General features: G+C 38.5%; 1 protein-coding gene across 2 annotated transcripts in view; it reads right to left on the minus strand.

Moving 5' to 3' along the window:
- Nucleotides 1-21,540, minus strand: part of GOLGA5 (golgin A5) — a 41,832-nt gene that overhangs the window by 11,326 nt on the left and 8,966 nt on the right. For both annotated transcript variants that reach the window (XR_009334495.2, XM_059056878.2), the window contains exons 3-10: nt 20,170-20,397; nt 19,063-19,282; nt 18,489-18,612; nt 15,906-16,109; nt 11,758-11,928; nt 9,184-9,312; nt 6,553-6,651; nt 1,793-2,018 (exon numbers count right to left, since the gene is read on the minus strand). Coding sequence is in view for 1 of the 2 variants with exons in the window: in XM_059056878.2 (XP_058912861.1) it covers nt 1,793-2,018; nt 6,553-6,651; nt 9,184-9,312; nt 11,758-11,928; nt 15,906-16,109; nt 18,489-18,612; nt 19,063-19,282; nt 20,170-20,397 (1,401 nt within the window). In the remaining variant the exon portion in view is untranslated. The remainder of the gene's footprint in view (nt 1-1,792; nt 2,019-6,552; nt 6,652-9,183; nt 9,313-11,757; nt 11,929-15,905; nt 16,110-18,488; nt 18,613-19,062; nt 19,283-20,169; nt 20,398-21,540) is intronic.

Here is a 21,540-nt window from a genome sequence, read left to right on the forward strand (position 1 = left end):
TTAGCTCTCTGCAGTCTACACTTGACACAGCAGCCAGAGACATCTTGTTAAAATATACAGGTCAGGGGCTTCCCTGGTGGCGCAGTGGTTGGGAGTCTGCCTGCCGATGCAGGGGACACGGGTTCATGTCCCTGTCTGGGAGGATCCCACATGCCGCGGAGCGGCTGGGCCCGTGAGCCATGGCCACTGAGCCTGTGCGTCCGGAGTCTGTGCTCCACAACGGGAGAGGCCACAACAGTGAGAGGTCCGCGTACCACAAAAAAAAAAAAAAAAAAAAAAAAAAAAAAATATATATATATATATATATATATATATATATATACAGGTCAGCTCAGTCACCCCTCTCAAGACCATTCTATGGCTTCTGACTTCATTCAGAGTAAAAGTCCTTATACAGACCTAAACAGCCTCCTCCAAGTTCTGGCCCCTCATTCAGTCTACTCCAGCTGCACTGGTCTCCTGCAATATGTCAGCTTTACTCCTGCCTCAGGGCCTTTGCACTTCTCTCTGCTTGGAACACTTTATCTGTAGATCTCTTCATAGTCTAGTACCTGACTTCCTTTGGGACTTTAATAAAATGCCACCTTTTCAACGAGGTCTTCCTTGACTACCCTGTTTAAATTACTATCCCCTCCCCACATGTGGCACCCTGCACATCTTTCTCTGCTCCATTTCCCTCTGTAGCACATATCTCCAACTCATACCACTTGTTTACTGCCTGTCTCCTCCCCTGTATTCCCCAATGACACCAGAATGTGAGATCTATGGGGCAGAGAGTCTGGCCTCTTTTATGGACCACTGTATCTCTGCAACAGCACCTGATACTGAGTGGGCACTTAATAATTATTTGCTGATTTCGGGAACAAGAATCAAAAGCCTTTAAATGTGTGTACTTATTGACCCAACAATTCCATTTCTGATCATTTACCAATCTCCAACAATAAGGAACTGATTAAACAAATTACAGTATTTTCACGTGATAAATTTCTATAAAGCAATATATACATTATTGTATGAAATATATTATTAAAATACATTTATATGAAAAAAATTAAATAAGTACTGCAAACATATATAAGAAAATAGTCTGGACAAAGATGTTCTAAAATGTTATCTGAGGGCAATAGATTATCAGGTGATTTTAATTTCCTTTTTTTGGCATTTCTTTTTATAGTGAGACTGTGTTATTAAAAAAAATATATAAAATAACATGTTATTTGAAAAAAAGTTATAAAAATTTAAAGCCAAAGAACTAAGATTTGTTGAATGACTACTTTGTAGTCAAAGTAGTTATGAAGTTCTAAGACTAAAAACCTGATCTGTTGAAACTTATGCTAAAATCTTCAACATTCTTCTTGATCATGTATTTTGAGAATCTATACATTTCTCCATTAAAATTATAGAGCACGGATATACTCATGTGACTATACTCATGTGACTATGTAGTAACTTTAATATTCATAATTATGGTTATTAAGGCAAGTCTTACTTTAAGATTCCTGAAAGCCCCTCTCAACTGAATTATTTGTCCTCACCACCCTGTTAGGTGTCCTGGGTCTTCTTCTCCAGGTTCAAAACCAGTGAGGGATAGTAGTCAGCCCACTGTCCAGTTCATTAACGATCATATCAAACAGTGCATAGCCCAGGCCTTGAGAAAAGTGGGTGCTTTGTTAGATAAAGCTTCCTTTTAAACAAAAATGGTCTCTGTAACTTTTCAAATCATGTTTGAATTAGCAACGTTGAAAATTAAGGCAATGAAATATTCTTTTGAGATTCCCTTTTTTTTTTTTACCTTCGCCACCGTCAACTCCAGACATGTTAATAGAAGACCCATTACTACTGCTTCCAGTGGCGGAGTTCATTTGCTGCTCAAGGCGCTCCAGCTGGAAGACCAGAGAGTTCTTTTCTGTGCTGAGACTCTCCAGCATGGTCTGCTTCTGGATGAGAGTCTCTGTCAGCTGATGGAGTCGATTTTCTAACTCAGACTGACTGCTATTGCTTAAAGTTTTATTTGTAAGCTGAAAGGCAAAGTATTCATAAGATTACTACATAAAACGAAAGGCATACAACACAGAAACCACGTTACTACATTCCCACAGGTAAACCGTGGCATTAAGTGATTTCTCAAAACTCTACGATTCTTTCACCATCTACAGAAGCGATTTTCAAACTGCATTAGTGGGCCATGAAATCAATTTGGTAGGTCACAGTTGCCATTTAAAAAAACAGAACAGAATAGTACATAGAGGGCACAGCATATAGTGTGTGAGAGTATTCTTTCGTGAAACTTCTGTTTTGGTTTTATACGTGTGAGTATAGAGACATGATTTAAATTTTATTTCTTGCTATGTCATCACAGTCAAAAACATTTGAAAGCACTGCCACACAGGACACAGTTCAAGCTTCTCAACCTGGATTCAAAACCCTCCATAAGTCAACAGTTGTGGTGCAGTGCAAAAACCACAATCTCTGCGCTGCAACTTCCTAGCTACCTGACCTTGGACAAGTTGCTACACTTCCCCAAATCTATTTGCTCATCTGTGAGGATAACAGTGCCTCTTGCACATGGCACTTTGGGATATGAAAGAATTTTCCTAGTGGGTCTGGCTGACAGTCGCCCCTTAATAACTTCATCCCATCTTCTATTTGCTCTCATCTGTATCATCTTCCTCTGCTCCCATTTGGCCTCTGCTCTGCTGTTCAAATTGTCCCTTTTGGGCAAACCCAGTCCCCTTCTCTTCTCCAGGCTCTGCCTCCCTTCAAAGCCTCTTCCTTGAATCCCTTTCCAGCTACTCCAGCCCGAGCTGCTCTCAGCCTTCTTTTAGACTCCCGCTGACCATCTTGGCATTCATCTTCACTACAGTAACAACTTCGCCTCCTCAATGAAACTACCAGTCAGCTCTGTGAGGGCAGGAATCACTGTCTGCATCAACACAGTCCGGAAAAGAGGCTGAGAGACTGATCCAAGTTGAAAACCCCAGCTCTGCCACTTCTTAGCTACAACCTAGGGCAAACTACAAACTACACTGAGGTATAGCTGACTTTTAGTTTCAGGTATACAACTTCATGATTTGACATTTGTATACACTGTGAAATGATCAACGCAATAAGTCTAGTTACCATCCATCAAGCTTCCTTCCTTCTAAACCGCTTACAGCACTCCCACAAATTAACTGCAGGGCTAGGTCTACAGTAAGTAACTACAAAATGGAATTATATTGAGTATAAACTAAGATTTACTTACTACTAAAAAGGAATGCTCAATTTTAAGATTGTACTGTGAACTCCAATCTACTTACTCCACACTTCAATATTTTTTAGTTGAGGTAAAATTTACATTCAGTGAAATACCCAGATCTTAAGTATAAAGTGAGTTTCGACAAACATATTTACTGTGCAACCAACACCCAGATCAAAACACAGAATATTTCCATCATTCCCAGGCAACACTGCTCTGCTTTCTATAACCAGAATTTAGTTTTGCCTTTTCTTGAATTTCCTATAAATGGAATCATATGGTATGATCACTTTTGTGTGCAGCTTTTTAAAAAGATTTATCCGGGGCTTCTCTGGTGGCGCAGTGGTTAAGAATCCGCCTGCCAATACAGGAGACGTGGGTTCGAGCCCAGGAAGATCCCACATGCCACAGAGCAACTAAGCCCGTGCACCACAACTACTGGGCTTGTGCTGTAGAGCCCACGAGTCACAACTACTGAGCCCGCGCACCTAGAGCCCATGCTCCACAACAAGAGAAGCCACCGCAAAGAGAAGCCTGTGCACTGCAACAAAGAGTAGCCCCTGCTCGCCGCAGCTAGAGAAAAGCCCACATGCAGCAACAAAGACCCAATGCAGCCAAAAATAAAATAATTTTTAAAAAAACTAAAAAAATAAAAAGATTTATCCACGTTGTTGTATCAGTAGTTTGTTTCTTTTTATCACTTAGTATGCAATGTGTTTATCCACGTACTTCTTTAAAAAAAATTAATTAATTTTTGGCTGTGTTGGGTCTTTGCTGCTGCGCACGGGCTTTTAGTTGCGGCGAGCAGGGGCTACTCTTTGTTGTGTGTGGGCTTCTCATTGTGGTGGCTTCGCTTATTGCAGAGCACTAAGCGTGGGCTTCAGTAGTTGTGGCACGCAGGCTCAGTAGTTGTGGTGCACGGGCTTAGCTGCTCCCAGACCAGGGCTCGAACCCGTGTCCCCTGCATTGGCAGGCAGATTCTTAACCACGGCGCCACCAGGGAAGCCCCCACGTACTTGTTGACAGACATTTCAGTTGTTTCCAGTTTGGGCTATTTATGAACAAAGCCACTACAAATATTCCTGTACAAGTCTTTTTGTGGACATATGGCTTCACTTATACAAAATAAGTATCTGAGGTTATAGGTTAGATGTATGTTGCTAACCTTATCAGAAACAGCCAGTTTTCCTAAGTGGCTGTACTACTGTACCCTTCCGCCCGCAGAGCATGACAGTTCCAACTGCACCACATCCTCAACACGTGGTATCGCCAATCTTTCCACTTTCTGCCAGTGGGTGTGGAGTGCTGTACCTCCCTGAGGTTTTAATTTGCATTTCCCTGATGACTAATGATTTTGAGCACCTATTCATGTGCTTATTTGGCTATTCATAATCTTCTTTTGTGAACTGTCTCCCCAAGTCTTTTGCCCATTAAAAAAAAAATCAGTTGTGCATCTCCTTATTTTCAGTAAGAGTCCTTATCCTGGTCACAAACCCTCTGTCAGCTGCTGTATGTACTGTAACTAGCCCCTCCCAGTCTGTTGCTGACCTCTTTTCATTTTTGTAATGGAGTCTTTTGACAAGCAAAACTTTTTAATTTTGATGAAGTCGAATTTTATCACTTTTTCCGTCAATGGTTAGTGCTTTTTGTGTGTGTCCTAAGAAATCTGTCTTCTCCCAAATTGCAAAAGATTTCCCTATACTTTCTTGTAGGAGCTTTGTAGCTTACGCCTAGCTTCATTCCAAATTAATTTTTGTTAATTTTACAAGTCTAATTAGGGGATAAAGATCAAGGTTCATTTTTTTTCACAAGTTTTTATCTAGTCCCATAAAATAATTTTTAAAGAATGAAAAAATAGTCAAACTGCAATGTCATTTTAAAAAAAAATTATTTATTTGGCTGCATTGGGTCTTTGTGGCACGTGGGATCTTTCGTTGTGGCAAGCGGGCTCTCCGTTGCAGTGCACAGGCTTCTCTCTAGTGTGTGGTGTGCAGGCTCTAGAGCACACAGGCTCACCAGTTGCAGCACACGGGTCCAGGTGACCCACAGCATGGGGGATCCTAGTTCCCCGGCCAGGGATCAAACCCACGTCCCCTGCACTGGAAGGCAGACTCCTAACCACTGGACCACCAGGGAACTCCCATGCAATGTAATTTTTTAACCAAGATATTTTTCTCCGAGGAGGCCCAAAGGTAATAAGATAAGCAGAAACAGCATTTTTTATTGTTCATTCAGTATATATCTTAACTCACTGATTGAGTGGGGTTTTGTTTTGTTTTGTTTTGTTTTGCAGTGTATTAAGGGGTTGATATCTTTTTAAATTGTACAACTTCCTTCTTACTCAGATGAAAAATCTTTCAGAGAAAACCTCCTATGGTTAATTCTTGATTAACAAAAATACCACAATATCTTAGACATAGTATGTACTCAATAAATATTTTTAAAATATTGGGATGTTTACCTAAGCATTAAACTGATTGGTGGTTTATGCTCCTTTCTTTTCTTTAATGTTCTGTTAGCAAGTCATCTTACCATTTGTAATCATTTCACAAATGTAGGAAAGGGAAGGAGAAGGGAACACTCAAAATCAATTAGCTGTCCCCAACTCTTATAAAAATTTAAAGTTTTTAAACATTTTAAATTATGGACTACTAAGACGTCTAAGAACTTAAAAAAATTAAATTATTTGACTTTTCATGTTCAAACAAAGTCATCACCTACCTGAAAAATGAACTAGTCAATCTTTTTGCAAATTACTTAAATGATCAATAAGTTCATTATTTATTAAGTCAATCATGTGAATATAAGAGAGGAAAGGACAGTGTATAATGACAGGGTAGGTGAATGCACGATTTTGTCAGTTAATGATAAAGACTGGCAAATCTGAGTGGTAGGCACATGTTAATTTTCTGTGTTTCACATTTTCAGTCATAAAACGGTCTTAGTGACTCTAATGAAAGATCTATTAAAAAGAAAATGTATCTTTGGATTTTTCTTAGGAAAACACAATTGTAAAACTGGCAATCGGCAAAACTACCACTGAAGTTAGATGGTATGAAATTCTGGAGTAACTCACATCTCGTTGGGTGACTGGTTACAAGATACCTGTGTAAGAAGCAAGCCCTAGAATACAGCAAATGCAGACGCAAATGGCATTCGATGAATATTCTATATCACATTGAAAATAACTTACCTCACTACTCCAACAACAGGATTCAGGTGAAAGTACAGGAAAAGACAGTCTTATTGTATCTCTAAAACAAATGTAGTTTTACAGTGGTATCTTTGCCCAAGTTGTGAATGCTGCTTCATACCTGATTCCTGAGTTTTTGAATTTCATCTTCTCGATCTTTAATTCTGCTTTGCAATGTGTTCTTTGTTCGATACAGATCTTCTTCCATGTAGTGGAATTCCTACAAAGTGAGGCACAAATAAACAAAAGCTAAGTCAGTGCTCGCTATGTCATCTCCAGTACCTGAAGCAATGCCTGACACAAGGTAGGCACTTGATCAATATCTGCTGCGTATATACTGAATGAGTAAATGAACAGACTTCAAGGGATCTGATGAAAAGTTAATACTTCAGCATGATGTATCAATTTGTATATGATGACTATCTAAGCACAAGTCTTTTTTAAAAAAAATAAATTTATTTATTTATCTATTTATTTTTTGGCTGCGTTGGGTCTTCATCGCTGTGTGCGGGCTTTTCTCTAGTGGCGGCGAGCGGGGGCTACTCTTCGTTGCGGTGTGTGGGCTTCTCATTACAGTGGCTTTTCTTGTTGTAGAGCATGGGTTCTAGGTGCGCGGGCTTCAGTAGTTGTGGCTCATGGGCTCTAGAGCTCAGGCTCAGTAGTTGTGGCACACAACTACTAAACTACTAACTACTAAAAAGAGCAGTTGTGGCTGCTCTGCGGTATGTGGGATCTTCCCGGACCAGGGCTTGAACCTGAGTCTCCTGCACTGGTAGGTGGATTCTTAACCACTGTGCCACCAGGGAAGTCCCAAAGCACAAGTCTTTATTGGTCATATGTTTTCATTTTTCTTGGGTAGAAAAATGTAGGAACAGAACTGCTGGATCATATGATAAGTGTATGCCTAGCATAAAGGAAGAAAACCTGCCAAACTGTTTTCTGAATGGTTTTCAAAATACCTGTACTATTTTGCATTCCTACAGGAATCTGAGAGAGTTCCAGTTCTTCCACATCCTTTCCAACATTTGGTACTGTCAGTCTCTGTAAGTGTGGCTATTATAGTGGACATGTAGTGATAGCTCACTGTGGTTTCAATCTGCATGTCCCTGATGATTTTGGGCAGCTTTTCACGGGCTTATTTTTATCAGACAATATCTTGCACCTGTTTTCAGGTCAGAATTAAGGAGTAAAGCAATGCCAGGGAAGAAAGAGTAAATCATTAACTAAGTACCTTCAAAAGCATTATGCTTAATGGTGCAAAGTAAAGGGAGCTATAAGAAGAAGTAACATGATATGGAATCAAACTGCTAGAGACTACTTTAGACATTCAGTTCAACCTGCTCACTTCACAGACTAAAAAAACTGAGATAAGTGAGAAAAGAGAAAATGAGGAAGGTAATTAGGTTAGGTAGGGGAATCATAATTTACAAGAAGGTTTGCCCAGTTTCTTTTAAGCTCTAGGCTAGCATAAAATTTAAGGCTGACATTTACTTAAATTACTTAAAGGACTATTTAATCCCAAGATTAAGTACTTCCCATCCAGAACATCTGATTACTAAATAAATAGCCCAGAGCTACATTCAGCTCCACTTTCCTCTACTTAACTCCCTCATTTTAGAAAAGGGCACTGCAAGTGGATGTGTAAAACCATCGGCCATAATAAAATGGAAGTTATCTCACTAAACATCAAGAACATCAAATTCTTGCCTTTTAATATATACTGGCTCCTTAAATAAATTAAAATGCAATTTCTGAAAGGAGAGATAATCTTACAAGCAAATTATCTAAGATAGCCTATGATGTACCCTACAGGTTGTTACTCAGTGAATTTTTCTCTTACTACTCAGGAAATCACTGTCATAATAAAAGCAAACACTTCCCTGAAAATAGAACCAGTTTCAGAAATGATAAATCCTAATGAAAAAATTCTTTAAAGAATATAAATATGCAAAGCTGGAAACGTTGTAAGTGATGCAATGAGAAACATACAAAGCTTTCCCTTTTGTAAAGTGAAGAGAATAGTGATTTTATTGTGAAGATGAAATAAGATAATGTATACTAAGTACCTGAAACAATGCTGTTACTCAGTAAATTATAGACGTTACAAATATTAAATATAGATTCTTATTGTGAAAATGTGACTGTAAACATGTTTAACTGCGTTAGTACTGAAACTATCATGTAAGTACATTAAAGTAAAATAATTTGGCTTGGAGAGCAGACAACTGCTAATTGAATAATGAAATATAATTTTAAACATGATTTGTAAGTAAAGTCTGTTATAAGCATTTTTTCTCAAAACAGAAAAAGCAGTCTATTATGGCACTAATGTTTTATTTATATTTCTATTAAATAAAAGTTACTACTGTTTCTAGAAAGTAAAAATCTGATAAAATACAAAAATCAACTGATGTTTTCAAGTGTTCTAACATACATACTCTGACAAGGAGATACAATAAAATACAGACAGAGCAGTAGAAAGAATTCTGGGCTCTGGGACAGGAATCCTGGATTCTATTCTATTCTCTAATTAGCTGTGTGATATTAAGCAAGTCTCAAAATCATTTTGTGTCGCTATATTTCACCTGTTAAAACAAACAAACAAACAACGAGGAGGGTGGGTTAGTAATAAGGTAGGAGGGAACTCTGAGCTCATCCTCTAAGAATTTCAGTAAGCTGCTTTACTAGAAGTCTCCTCATATGAACGCTAGTGGACAGTTTTCCCAGGTAATCATCAATCTAAAATCCTTACCTGCTTCTGTCGGTCCAATTCTGCCTCTAGTTCCTGTTTAGCTGCTTTTTGTCCAGCTATTTGGTCTTGCAGATCCTGTAATTGTTCTCTTGCTGATTCTGCTTCACTAACCTGCTGAGCCTCCATATCCTAAAAAGATGAACCGTACATGTGAAAGCAATAATGAACTGTTCAGTTCAATATTTACGGAGTGATCATTAAGTGCTGTGAACAGGGCTCAGCAGGCACTGGAGGGATAAAGATGAATGAGACACAGATGCAGACTAAAAGGAGCACAAAAACTGGCACCTCCTCATATAACACGGCAAACGGTGAGAGAAATGAACAGGACGCTGCAGCAGAAACCATTTGGTTTAATGACCATGAGCAGACAGCGGCTCACTGGGAGATGAATCTCTCTATTCAAAAGCAACAATTTCAAGAATAGAAATGTAACCTCAAAAAGGACTTCACTGCCTTAGTCCCCTGAAATTGCAGGTTATAATTAGTTTTTGTACATGTGTGGGTATCGACATACTGTAACATACAGTAAAAATAACCCTTCTCTCATATCACCTGAGGTTAGTATATTTCTTTTTTAGCTCTATTACTATTATCTGTTTTCACATCTTCCCATATTTCTCACTCTAACTTCTTCACTTGGTGTCACTATTCTCACTTCTTCAAACTCAAAAACCAGCTTCTAGACATCTGTGAAATCCACTAGTGGCAAAGAACATTGCTCTAGGTTTCTGTATTTTCCCTCTATGGGTTAATAAGCACAAGTCCATTCATACAGTACTACATGAAACAAAAACTGGCATCTTAACTTTGCTTTTTATCTTTTGGTACATTGTGTTATATACTCATCTCCACAAACTCTGGCACTTCGCATATTGTTTGAAAGAACTGATAGATTAATGATACTCCCAGATAACCACAGTAAAATACTCTAAATTCACACAACTTTGTGGACTTAGTGGAAAACAGCAATAAGGTAAATTATTTTTCCCTACCATTTTCAGGGTGAGTAGAAAGTAGACTAATCTTTGTTATCAATTTGACTAGATCCGATGAATTCTCAAGAGATAGGCAGTAAGCGCAGTGGTTAAGGATACATGTCCTAGAATCAGACAGACTGGGTTCTAATCCTGGCTCTGCTACTTTACGAGTCATGGCAAGTTACTTTCCTTCTCTGCACCTAAATTTCTTCAAACTGTAAAATGAGAATGCATCATCTCCCTCACGGGGTTCTGGTAAGGAATAAATGAAAGCACGTATGTTGAGAGCTTTGTGCAGCGCTTGGCACATGAAGTGCTCAGCAAATGACAGCTGCTATAATTAAATTCTTCCATTTTGCCAGACCCTAATCCTACAGTCCTTATTATCAATTTCATAAACTTCTTGAGAAAGGATAGGAAAATGTGTCAATGTCATCAATGATGCTGAGGTAGGGATGAGATATTAAAGTAAAACAAATCATATTTTTCATAATCTCACGCAGAAGACACGGAATAGAAAAAAAGAAAGACACGGAATAGGTAGGGAAAAGTTTAGCATTTATTCAATTTCAAATTCATGGGACTGAAGTCTTTGGAATTCAAAATTATTTAGGAAAAAAAGATCCTACACTTTAAAGAAAAAACCCCAGAAATAATAGCAGCTACTATTTACTGAGCCTATTATGAGTCAGGAACAATGCTAGGCCCTTTATACATAGTATCCCTTATTCTCAAGAGAACCTTGTTCTCATCTGCAACCTACAGATGAGAAAACTAAGGCTCAGTGAGATGTGGTACCTGGTGTAAGGTAACACATCTACTAAGTGCCAAAGCCAGGATACAGGATCTGTACCTAGATCTGACAGTCAAACCCATGCCCCAGACAAGGCAGCCCATTCTCACAACTTCCATACTTGCCACTGTTGTTCATGTACATCTTACAAATCAATAATTTCCTAAGTGAATGCATGGATAAGTATTCTTGGCAGAAAGTTGTTTTTTTTTTCTTTTTTAAGAACAGAAGGCTCACTACCCCACACTTTCATCTTTCCCATCCTTAGAGACCCCTCCTATGTCAAAGACCCCACGTTTAAGATAAATAAGTGGCCCAATTTTACCTTTCGATTAAATATATTAATTACACAACTATAAATTATAAGATTACGCATGAAACTATAAAAGATCATCCCTAAGCCCATTCTGATATTAGACAACGCCCTAGTTTTAGAAACAAGCCCAAATCTAATTTGTTTTTAAGCACTAGAATGTTAGGTCCATAAATATGAAGACTGTCTGGTTCTCTGTTATAGCTCTAAGCCTAGAAGATGCCTGGCACATGGCAAATACCTGGTAAGTATTTGATGAATGAATGAATCTGGTTACCTATCTTTCTTATTCCTGCAACTTTAAGTCAATCAATGGACAAGAAACTTATTGCTTTAGATTCACTTCTATATGGTAACTAATATTCCCAAAGTTTCACACATTATTTCACCAATACCCTTCCCCCAAAATACAGAATCCATCATGTCTCAAGCTACTAATACCTGAGGGTAAATGGCTGTCTGTGAAGCTGAACAGTGATGTATCTTACCTGTAATTCAGATCTCAGCTGATGTATCTGACCCATCAGTTTCTGTATTTCCTCCCTTTGCATCTCCTTCTCATGCCGAAGTTCTTCTAGTTCCACGCTATTTGCAGTACTGCTATCTAGGCCTTCAAAACCAGATCCTTCCTTTAAGCTGTTAATCAATTTTTCCTTAGACTATCATAAAAAAAAGAATAGCAAAGCAGAGATTAGCTTGTACACTGAATATCATCTACCACACACCAATTAAACTGTTATGGGAATATTCCAATTATATTGGAATATTTCTCCACCGGAGAAAGTCCACAGAATGTTAAATCCATAGGGATAAAAATGCAACAGAGTTTTTCTGTACCGTGTTCTTGGACTGTAGTCCCCAGGACCATGTTATTGTTGAAAACTTGTTATTAACAAGATTCTTCTCATACTTTCTTCTCAGCCTCTCTTATACTTCCCCCCTGCCCACAATCACATTCCACTCAACACATATTTATGGAGAACCTACAATGGGGTTTGGCACTATGCTAAGCATCCTATGTAATAAAGACAATGTCACTCCAGACAGTACCCTCTGCCGTTTAAACTAAAAGGGAAGTGACAAATATCCCATACAAGGCAATAAACACAAGCTGAGAGAAGGCTATATAGTAAGATTACCTGAAGAGTTCTGAGCAAAAAAAAAAAAAACAACAACACTTCAGGGGAAGAGAAAGCTTTACTTGAAAGACAGCTCTTATACTGGTCCTGGAAAATGGCTAAGATTTTAAAAGGTGTAGAGAAAACAGAGGACAAAGCATAAGATGAAAAAGCACAAGGGCCCAAGAGTATCCTGGGATGCATTCAGACAGAATGCCAGGACCAGTGTGTGAAGGCTCTGGATACCAGGCTAAAATGTGTGACTTGTACTGGGTGGTCCAGAGCCAGTTACCAGGAAGTGGATAAGGAAGTGATATGACCAGAGGTGCGTCTGAGGAGGGTAACTCTGGCAGAGATTTAAAGTGGTAGCTCACAAACTATGGTCGATGGGCCAGGTCTGGCCTGTGGCCTTTTTTTGTATAGCTCACTAAGCTAAGAATGGTTCTTTACATTTTCAAAGGATTATAAAAGAGTAAAGACAAAGAATATGTGATGGAGATCGCATACAGCCCTCCAAGTCTACAACAGGTACTATTTGGCCCCTTACAGAAAAAGTTTGCCGACACCTAGTATAAAGGATAAGCTGGAAGAAGAGATTTGACGTGGGAAGACTAGTTTAAAAAGTACTGTAATCCTAGGCCAGTAATAAAAAGGACCATTGGTTCCTTCACCATAAATATTTGAAAGTCACTCTCCTCCAGCAAAAATAGTTTCTCCTTTTTATGTGGTAGAATTATGGGTGATGTCTTCAAGCTTTTATGTATTTTTCAAATTTTCTATAATAAACATGATTAGATCTACATCTATATTTATATAGCCATACCTCCATGTGGCTAAAGAGCAGACCTCTCTACTGAGCTTCAGGCCTACATTTCTGATGGTCTTCCTGATACCTTCACCTCGATGTCACATCAAGTGTGCAAACTCACCATAATTTATCATAATCTCCTTCAATCCTAAACTGCTGTCTTTCCATTTTTCCCTTTTGTAGTCGTACACGGGAACATCATTCATACACTCAAACCAGAAACCTGGAATCATCCTAGATTCCATTTACCTTTTTCTCTCTTCTTCCAATTAAACCTCCAAGTCTCACATATTCTGCCTCCTCCATTTCTCCTAGCAGGCCCTGGTTTGTCACCCTCACTGCCACAAACTTAGGTCAGGTCCTCGTAATTTCTTACCATTATTTTTTTTTTTTTTTTTGCGGTATGCGGGCCTCTCACTGCTGTGGCCTCTCCCGTTGCGGAGCACAGGCTCCGGACGCGCAGGCCCAGCGGCCATGGCTCACGGGCTTAGTTGCTCCGCGGCATGTGGGATCCTCCCGGACCAGGGCACCAACCCGTGACCCCTGCATCGGCAGGCGGATTCTCAACCACTGCGCCACCAGGGAAGCCCCTTACCATTATTTTTGATAAAAGCCTCTTTACCATCTACATCTCACCATCCCGCTCCACATCCCTTTGACGTAGTCAACAATTTACTGAGTACCTACTAAGGGCCAGGCACTGTGCTGGGGATTCAGCGATAAACAAGACAGGCATCCAGCACTCCCCTAACCTCTTCACGGCTGCCACAGTTCTGGCACCCAAATCTGATCATGCGGCTCAAGTCCTCTGAAACCTCCCCACCCCCTACCATCCCCTACAGGATAAAATCAAAACTCCTCTGCATGGTATGCAAGGCCTTCCACAATCTGGCATCTACTGTCATTGAGTTTTCTCTCCCATCTCTTAATCTCTAATACTTGATGCTCTAGCAACAGAGAACTACCTGCAGTCTCCTACATACATCATGTTCCCTCAGGCCCGCTTTGCTCTGGCACAGGCTGTTCTACCTGAAATCTCCTCCCTACCACGAGTCTCCCTACTCATCCTTCAAGTTCCTCCTCATACGGCATCTCCAGTGACCCCTGACATCTCCAGGCAGGTTTTAAGGACTTCTTCTTTCAAGCTCCCATAGTACTGCATCAATAACTTCATTTTATCAACTACCTCAGTGTTGTCCCACTAAACTGAATGCTACCTTAAGAAAGAGGACACATCTTTTGAGCTCAGTATCCTCAGCACCTACCAAAGTGCCTAGTGAACAGTCAGGTGCTCAATTAAGTACCTCTTAGATGAATTAACAAATTACACGGATACAACACAAATAATAAGAAAGAAGACTTTAGAGGAGATGGATATGATATTTCACGGAGGTAGAATAAAAAAGGGGTTCACAGCCAACAGGAGGCAGGCGCTAAAGGAAAAAGGTGGAGTCAAAATGACACTGCAGTTTCAAGCTTCACTGCCTAGGAAGGAGGCAATAGCACTTATGAAAACAGGAGAATGGAGGGGAAGCAGATTTAGGGGTTGGGACACCCCACATAGAGAAGCATGGCAGGCATTCAGAAACCAGGTGGGAAGTTGGAGCCATGCTGAAGTCACATCAACTGACAGAAGCAGAGTATATGACAAAGCAAAATAAAAAAGAATAACAAAAAAGGACAGAAGAAGAGGACCCAAGAGAAACGGCAGTAAAGAGAAGACAGAGAGCTAAGGCAGTACAAGTAACATTAGAAGCCAACTTTCAAGAAGGTAGGAGGGTTCCCAGGGTTTAAAAGCTCTACCAAAATCAAAGTGGATGGAAACTAGTAAGAGGACAGAAAGCATTTAGGTCACTAACGACTTTTGAGAAGACAACTTCAGAAATGTAGTGGGAACAGAAATTACATAAGAGAGTTAAAGTTAACAGTTCTAAAATGAAGACAGCAGATATCATATGTCTGGCAGATGTCACACGTCTGGCATTAAAAGAAAGGAGGACAGGGAAATGGATCAAAGTGGTCAAAAGAGCCAAAAGCAATGTTTTTAACAGTTGTTATGTTCTTCCTTGTTGATCCTCTTTTGAATTTTTCAGAGTGACTGGTCTAGGCCTCCTCCAGCTCTCAGATCTCCTCTCCCAGCTTTTTCCCCCTCCCTCTGATCTAAGACTGTAGTCATCTAATGTAGTTTTCAACTTCTCTTTCTTTTGCCTTTCATATCAGAGTGAAGACGTGTCCTTTCATTTTTTTTGGGGGGGGGAATAATTCTTCCGCTTGTGCGTAGATTCCATCTCCTTTCACCTCATTTAAGCCCTTTCTCCATCAGTCTGTCCTCTTTCTTCCTCTGTGTCTTTCTCTCTGCTGCCTTCTTCTGGCTCAGCTTGCTCAACAGCACATGGTTACTTAGTGGAAGAACAAAGACCAGATCTTGAAACACCTAACTGAGGAAAAAACATTGCTTTTGGTGATTAAGGTGACAGGTTGAAGACCTGAACTAGGTAGTGGCAGAATGAAATTTTTTCTTAAAAGGAAAGTGGTAGGAACAGGAGACATTTTGTCTTTTTTATAATATTTCTAAGAAGAGCAAGGCACCTGAAGCAAGCCAACCCAGTCAAACAGGAACAAAGTATCTCACAGATCTCTATAAAGTCTCAGAATGTCTCTCGGTCATCTGGCCTATCTTAACATTCACACATGTGCATCTCACGCTTACCTGGAGTATTCTAGTAGCTTTTTGCTTGTAGTCAATTAATTCCTGCTTAGAGGACTCCAAGTTGGACTTAAGCATTTTGATTTGCTGCTGTAGTTCATCTGCTCTCTTCTTCTCATCTGAGTATTTTCTTTCCGCCAGGGTAACTGCTTCTGCCAAATTCTGGCGCTCCGCTCCCATTTTATTAAGGCGTGCAGAAAACTCGCTCTGTGACAAAGTTTATATTATACTTATTATATCACTTTGCTTTGAGGTATACTTTACAACCATCCATTTAGATATCTTATGGGATTTATTAGCTCAGCCCAACAACATAACCGGGAGGTAAAAAAAGTTCTTCATTTGTTAAGAACTGAAGAACAGGAACTCTAAGGTTGTGGTTCCCAAACATGGCAATTCATCAAAATCAGTGAGGGAGTCTGTTAAAAATACAGCTGCCCAAGGCCTTCCTTGGGCTTAACTGAATTGGAATTTCCAAGACTGGCCTTGGGAATCTGTTTTTTAAGAAGTTTCCCAGGTGAATCTGGTCACTTGATACTAGGTCTGGTCTGACACTAGCTGATCAATGAATAAAGGTCTACAGAAAACTAGAAAGTCTATTAGAAAACAAATGGAAGACACAAGTACACAGCTACATCTTTTCTAATATCATGGCTAATGTTTTTCCTTTATTTCAGTTTTTCTAATAAACTACTACCTCTAATTTTTTTAGCTTAAGAAACTTTTAAAGTACACTCTAAAAAACACATGGTCTGTCCCTTAGCCTAAATTTAGTTCTGAGAATTATTTATATTTTACCCTTATTTTCAAAAGCTCCCATCACCAAAAAACTCAGAAGGTGAGACAGAAGTCAGAAAGCTTTTACAGTTACACGCCAATAACTAAAGCCCACAAACCTTTGATCCAATATCAACTCCTGTTTGGAAGAAAAGAAGCAAGAGGACCACTCAGTGGGGCACACTGCACATGAAATGTGTCTGCAACCGAGAACTGCACTTTTAAGTTTATTCATTTTAATTAATTTAACATAAATACTGAAGCTCAATTCAATTAATAACAGATTTATGGAGATATAATTCACATTCCATAGAGTTCACCCTTTTAGGATATACAATTCAGCAATTCAGTGTTGTCCTGAATACAATTCAGTGTAGTGTTCTCAGAGTTGTGCAACCATTGCCATTATCTAATTTCAGAACATTTGCACCCCAAATAGAAATCCTCTACCCATACGTCCCCCTCCCTCCCAGCCCCTGGCAACCAGTTATCTACTTTCTTTCTCCATAGATTTGCCTATTCTGGACATTTCATACAAATGGAATCAACAATATGTGGCCTTTTGTGTCTGGATAATGTTTTAAAGGTTCATGCAATAGTTATAGCACGAGTCAATAATTCATTCCTCTTTAGCATGAGTCAATAATTCATTCCTCTTTATGGCTGAATGATATCTCCTTGTGCGGATATGCAACATTTTGTTTATCCATTCAGCAACTGATGGACGTTGTCTTGTTTCCAGCTTGGGGCTATTATAAATAATGCTGCTATGAACATTCATGTACAAGTTTTTGTGTGGACATGTATTTCCAATTTTCTTGGGTATACACCTAGGTGCAGAATTGCTGCAGTATATGGTGACCCTATGTTTAACTTTTTGAGGAACTGTTATTCTGAGTATGTTTAGAACAACTTTTTCACCTATAAACTTTATGAAATCTAAATACAGATCAAGTATTTCTGAAGAAAATTTAGTGAATGAATTGAGATGTGCTGTAAGTGTAAAACATACCACATTTTAAAGAATCAGTATGCAAAAATGAATGTAAAATATCTCATGAACAATTCTTAACATTAACTACATGATGAGATGATAGTACTTTGGGATATTTTACTGTGGTAAATAAAATATATTAATAAAAAATTTTAAAAGCCTATATTACCTGTTATTTACTTCTAGGGGTGAACTATTTTCACCTGTTGAAAAGACAGTCTGAGCCAGCGGTTCTAAACCCTGACTACCCATTAGCTTCACCTGCAATCGTGTAAATCCAAATCACCAACACCTATGCGCTACCTCATACAATGGGATCGGACTCCCTGGGAATGAAGACTCGGCATCAGAAAGTATTAAAACCACACAGGAGGTTCTAATGTGGAGGCAGAGCTGAAAATCACTAAACTAGATGCAAAAATTCACTTAAGTGTACAACTCTAAATAAACATTATGTACAACTTTCTCTTGAAATAACAGAATGAGATTAAATTGGAATCAGAAAAAGCTTAAATAGAAAGAATGAGACGCCTCAAATGAGCTTTTAATCAAATAATGGTAATGCTGGCTGCACATCAAATTAAATGAAAAGATGTATATATCTAATGAATATTAAGCATTTTAATTGCTTTTCAACATAGAAAATTAAATTTAGCAAGGATCAAGCTAAATTTTCAAATACTTAGTTTTTGCCACAGAAAGAGAATTTTCTGAAATGCACCGCAGAATTTTATTACAGTAAATATGTTATGAACAGTGTAAAGCAATTCCTCCTCATCCAAACAATAAAAGAGCCCTGCTGTCCCCATTCTAACCTGCATTTGTTGATAGCTCTCCTGCTCTCTCTTCAGAGTGGCATCTGCTTCGTGCAATCTCTCCTGAAGAGTTTGTAGAGCTTGATTCTGCAGGCTACTACCTTCGCTGTGATCCTGCATTATTCTAAAAGAAAAGACATCACTTGAAGTAACTCATTTCCACAGCATACAAGTGAGAAGGTAGAATAATTTTTAGAGCATTGGCATATTAGCACAAAAAAGATGGTTTGACTAAAACATTCTTAGAGAAATCTTTTTCCCTTTTAATGGACTGTAACCTATATCTTTAGGCATCCAAATATAAGCACGCCACACATCATTGTATGTCAAAAGACTAATGACACTGCTCTTCAGATATTTTTAAATTCAGAATTTGCTAACAATGCATCTCAAGATTCAGATAATAAATCCATTTTTAACCACACACATTTCCAGCATTACCAAAAGCTACATTTTCTCTCTTGTAAATTTACAAAGTTAAATTTTGATAAGACAGTATTTACTACCATGTTTATCATTACTTGCATTGATAAACACTCTAGCTCATTTTCTCATTATTGATAGAATTAGCTACCGTGATTTTTCACTCTGTAAGGCTTCCAGTGCTTCTGTGCGAGTATTCAGCAGCTGGTCAGCTTCTTGGAGTCTCACTTTCAGTACAGCCAGCTGGGAATCCTTTGCAGCCACCGCTTCAGTCAGGTCATCTACTTGTGCTCGAAGTTCTCGAGTTATTCGATCACTCTTTGAATGGTCAACATTCCACTTTTCAACTCTTGCTCTTGCTTTGTTTAATTCTTTAAAAAAAAAAAAGAAAAAGAAAGAAATTTCTTCATACAAGTAAACACATCTTTCTCAGAGCACACAAAGATTCTCCTTTGAATCCCTTTAGTACTTATTGCCAAAATTAGGAGCTTACAAATATCTTCAAATTTTTGCTCCAAGAGGGACCTCCATTTTCCAAGGCCAACATTCGTATCTATATTACAGTTAATTGGTTGGAAACAGGCATGAAGCTAGCTGCTCTTCTACAAATTTTTTTTTCTGGAGATATGTCATAAAGCATTTGGGAGCCAAAACCAGTAGACAGCTGAGAGTTCACAAAATTAAAATGGTCAGTGGATTTTTGGAGTTTTGCTACAAATAGGAAAGAATGCACATCCAAATCAAGGGTAGACGATGTACACCCCAGTAAGACCAAAAGAAACAAAAACAAAACCTGAAGATAAACACTGGAAAGAAATGTTTCTTTCCATTACTGTGGCAAAAAGATGTTCTTTTAACCTAGAAAACTGGTGCAGAAAGAGCAATTCAGTGCAGAGTGTCATCCAAAAAAAAAAAAAATTAAATATTGAAGCAAACTGTACAGGGTCTCTGGAAAAACGATTTCTATGTCTAAATTAGTCTGGGATAAAGTGAAGCTTCTTCTAAAGTCAGTCTAACAAGGCTTAAACTATCTTCCTATTTGTGGTTTCTAAAGAATGACCAAATAGGCCAGTGTTCTGTTCCAGGTGGGTGGGAGGATGATTGGTCCCCTTTCCAAATGTGGGCCCTATATCTCTGTGAAAACACTATTTTACAAGGCCCATCTAAAATCTTTCTAATAGTTTAGATATAAACAAGTTTTTAGTTTATTTTTGAAATGCTAAATTCCTAACCCTGGGTAATTTAAATAAGGCTCTACCCTCTTGAGTTTCCTTGGATCTTTGAAGTAATGAGGCCATTTCTTGATTTAAAGACTGAACCTCATTCCTCAGCAGTTGATTCTCCAGCCGAAGATTAGATAGTTCATGTGATCTCCCATCATCTTTAGGCATTGGGTTGTGATCAGCACAGGCAGCACTTGATGATACATTTTCCTTTGAAGAAATCTCTTGGCCTTCATGGCCAGAATCTGAATTATTAGAGGCTTCTGCAAAAAAAGCAAATACATCTTTGTTACACTGGAATGCTCACTATATATGTACTAGTAGCTTACTGTGGTGGAATGCCTTTTGGCTCAAGTTGACTGCTATAGCTAAAACACCATAAAAAGTACACTTAAATTTTTAATAGACTTCCCTCTGATGAAATTTCATTCTCATACATACAGCCTATATAGATCTGTAAGGACCCTGTAAGTCTGGATACACTGAACAAATGGTGATAAAGAAAAGAATACAGTTCTGGGAAGGGGAAAAAAAAAAGCAGAGAAATTTACGTGGTTGGGTTTAGGTTAACAAGGGTTTTGGTCTCCCTTCTGTCTATGAATCATTTTTGAAAAAAAGGGAAACGTTTCAACATTGAAAATACTGGAAAGGCATAAAAGAACAGCTGTGGGTTTCAAGGCAAGGAGAGTAATAACAGGTCAGAGCAATTTGTTATATACCAAACTGGAGTCTAAACTGCCTTACCCAAAGAGATACTCATTAATTCAGTTTCATCTTCTTTTTGTTACTAAATGTGATGCAAATACACTTACTTACTCCAAAAAAATTAAGTATGTGCTAAAAAATGAACTATATCTAAATGAAAAAGTTCTCAACATCTTTAGTGATCAAGGAAATGCAAATTAAAACCACAACAAGGACCAAAACACACCTGCTAGATGGCTAAAATTAAAAAGACGACACAAAGTGTTGGTGAAGATATGAAGCAACTGGAACTCTTATAGACAGATTGCTGGTGGCAATATAAATGATACAAACACTGTGGGGAAGTATTCACAATTTCTTATGAAATTAAACATGTACCTACCTTTTGACCCAGTAATTCCATTCCTGGGTATTTACTGAAGAGAAATAAAAACACTTTTCCACAAAAAGACAAGTACAAAAATGTTCATAGCACCTTTATTCACAAAAAACAAAAACTGGAAAATCCCCAGTGTCCATAAAAGAGACTGGGTAAATTGTGGTATAAATACTACAGTAAAATACTACACAATAAAAAAGAATTACTAATATACTCAATAACATGAGTGAATCTCACTAACATGCTGAATAAAAGAAGTCAGGTAAGAAAGTATTCATACTATATGATCTCACTTTTTGCTGGCAAACATGAAGTTTTAGAA

Source organism: Kogia breviceps, chromosome 3 (assembly GCF_026419965.1).
Source record: "Kogia breviceps isolate mKogBre1 chromosome 3, mKogBre1 haplotype 1, whole genome shotgun sequence".
Taxonomy (NCBI): Eukaryota; Metazoa; Chordata; class Mammalia; order Artiodactyla; family Physeteridae; genus Kogia; species Kogia breviceps.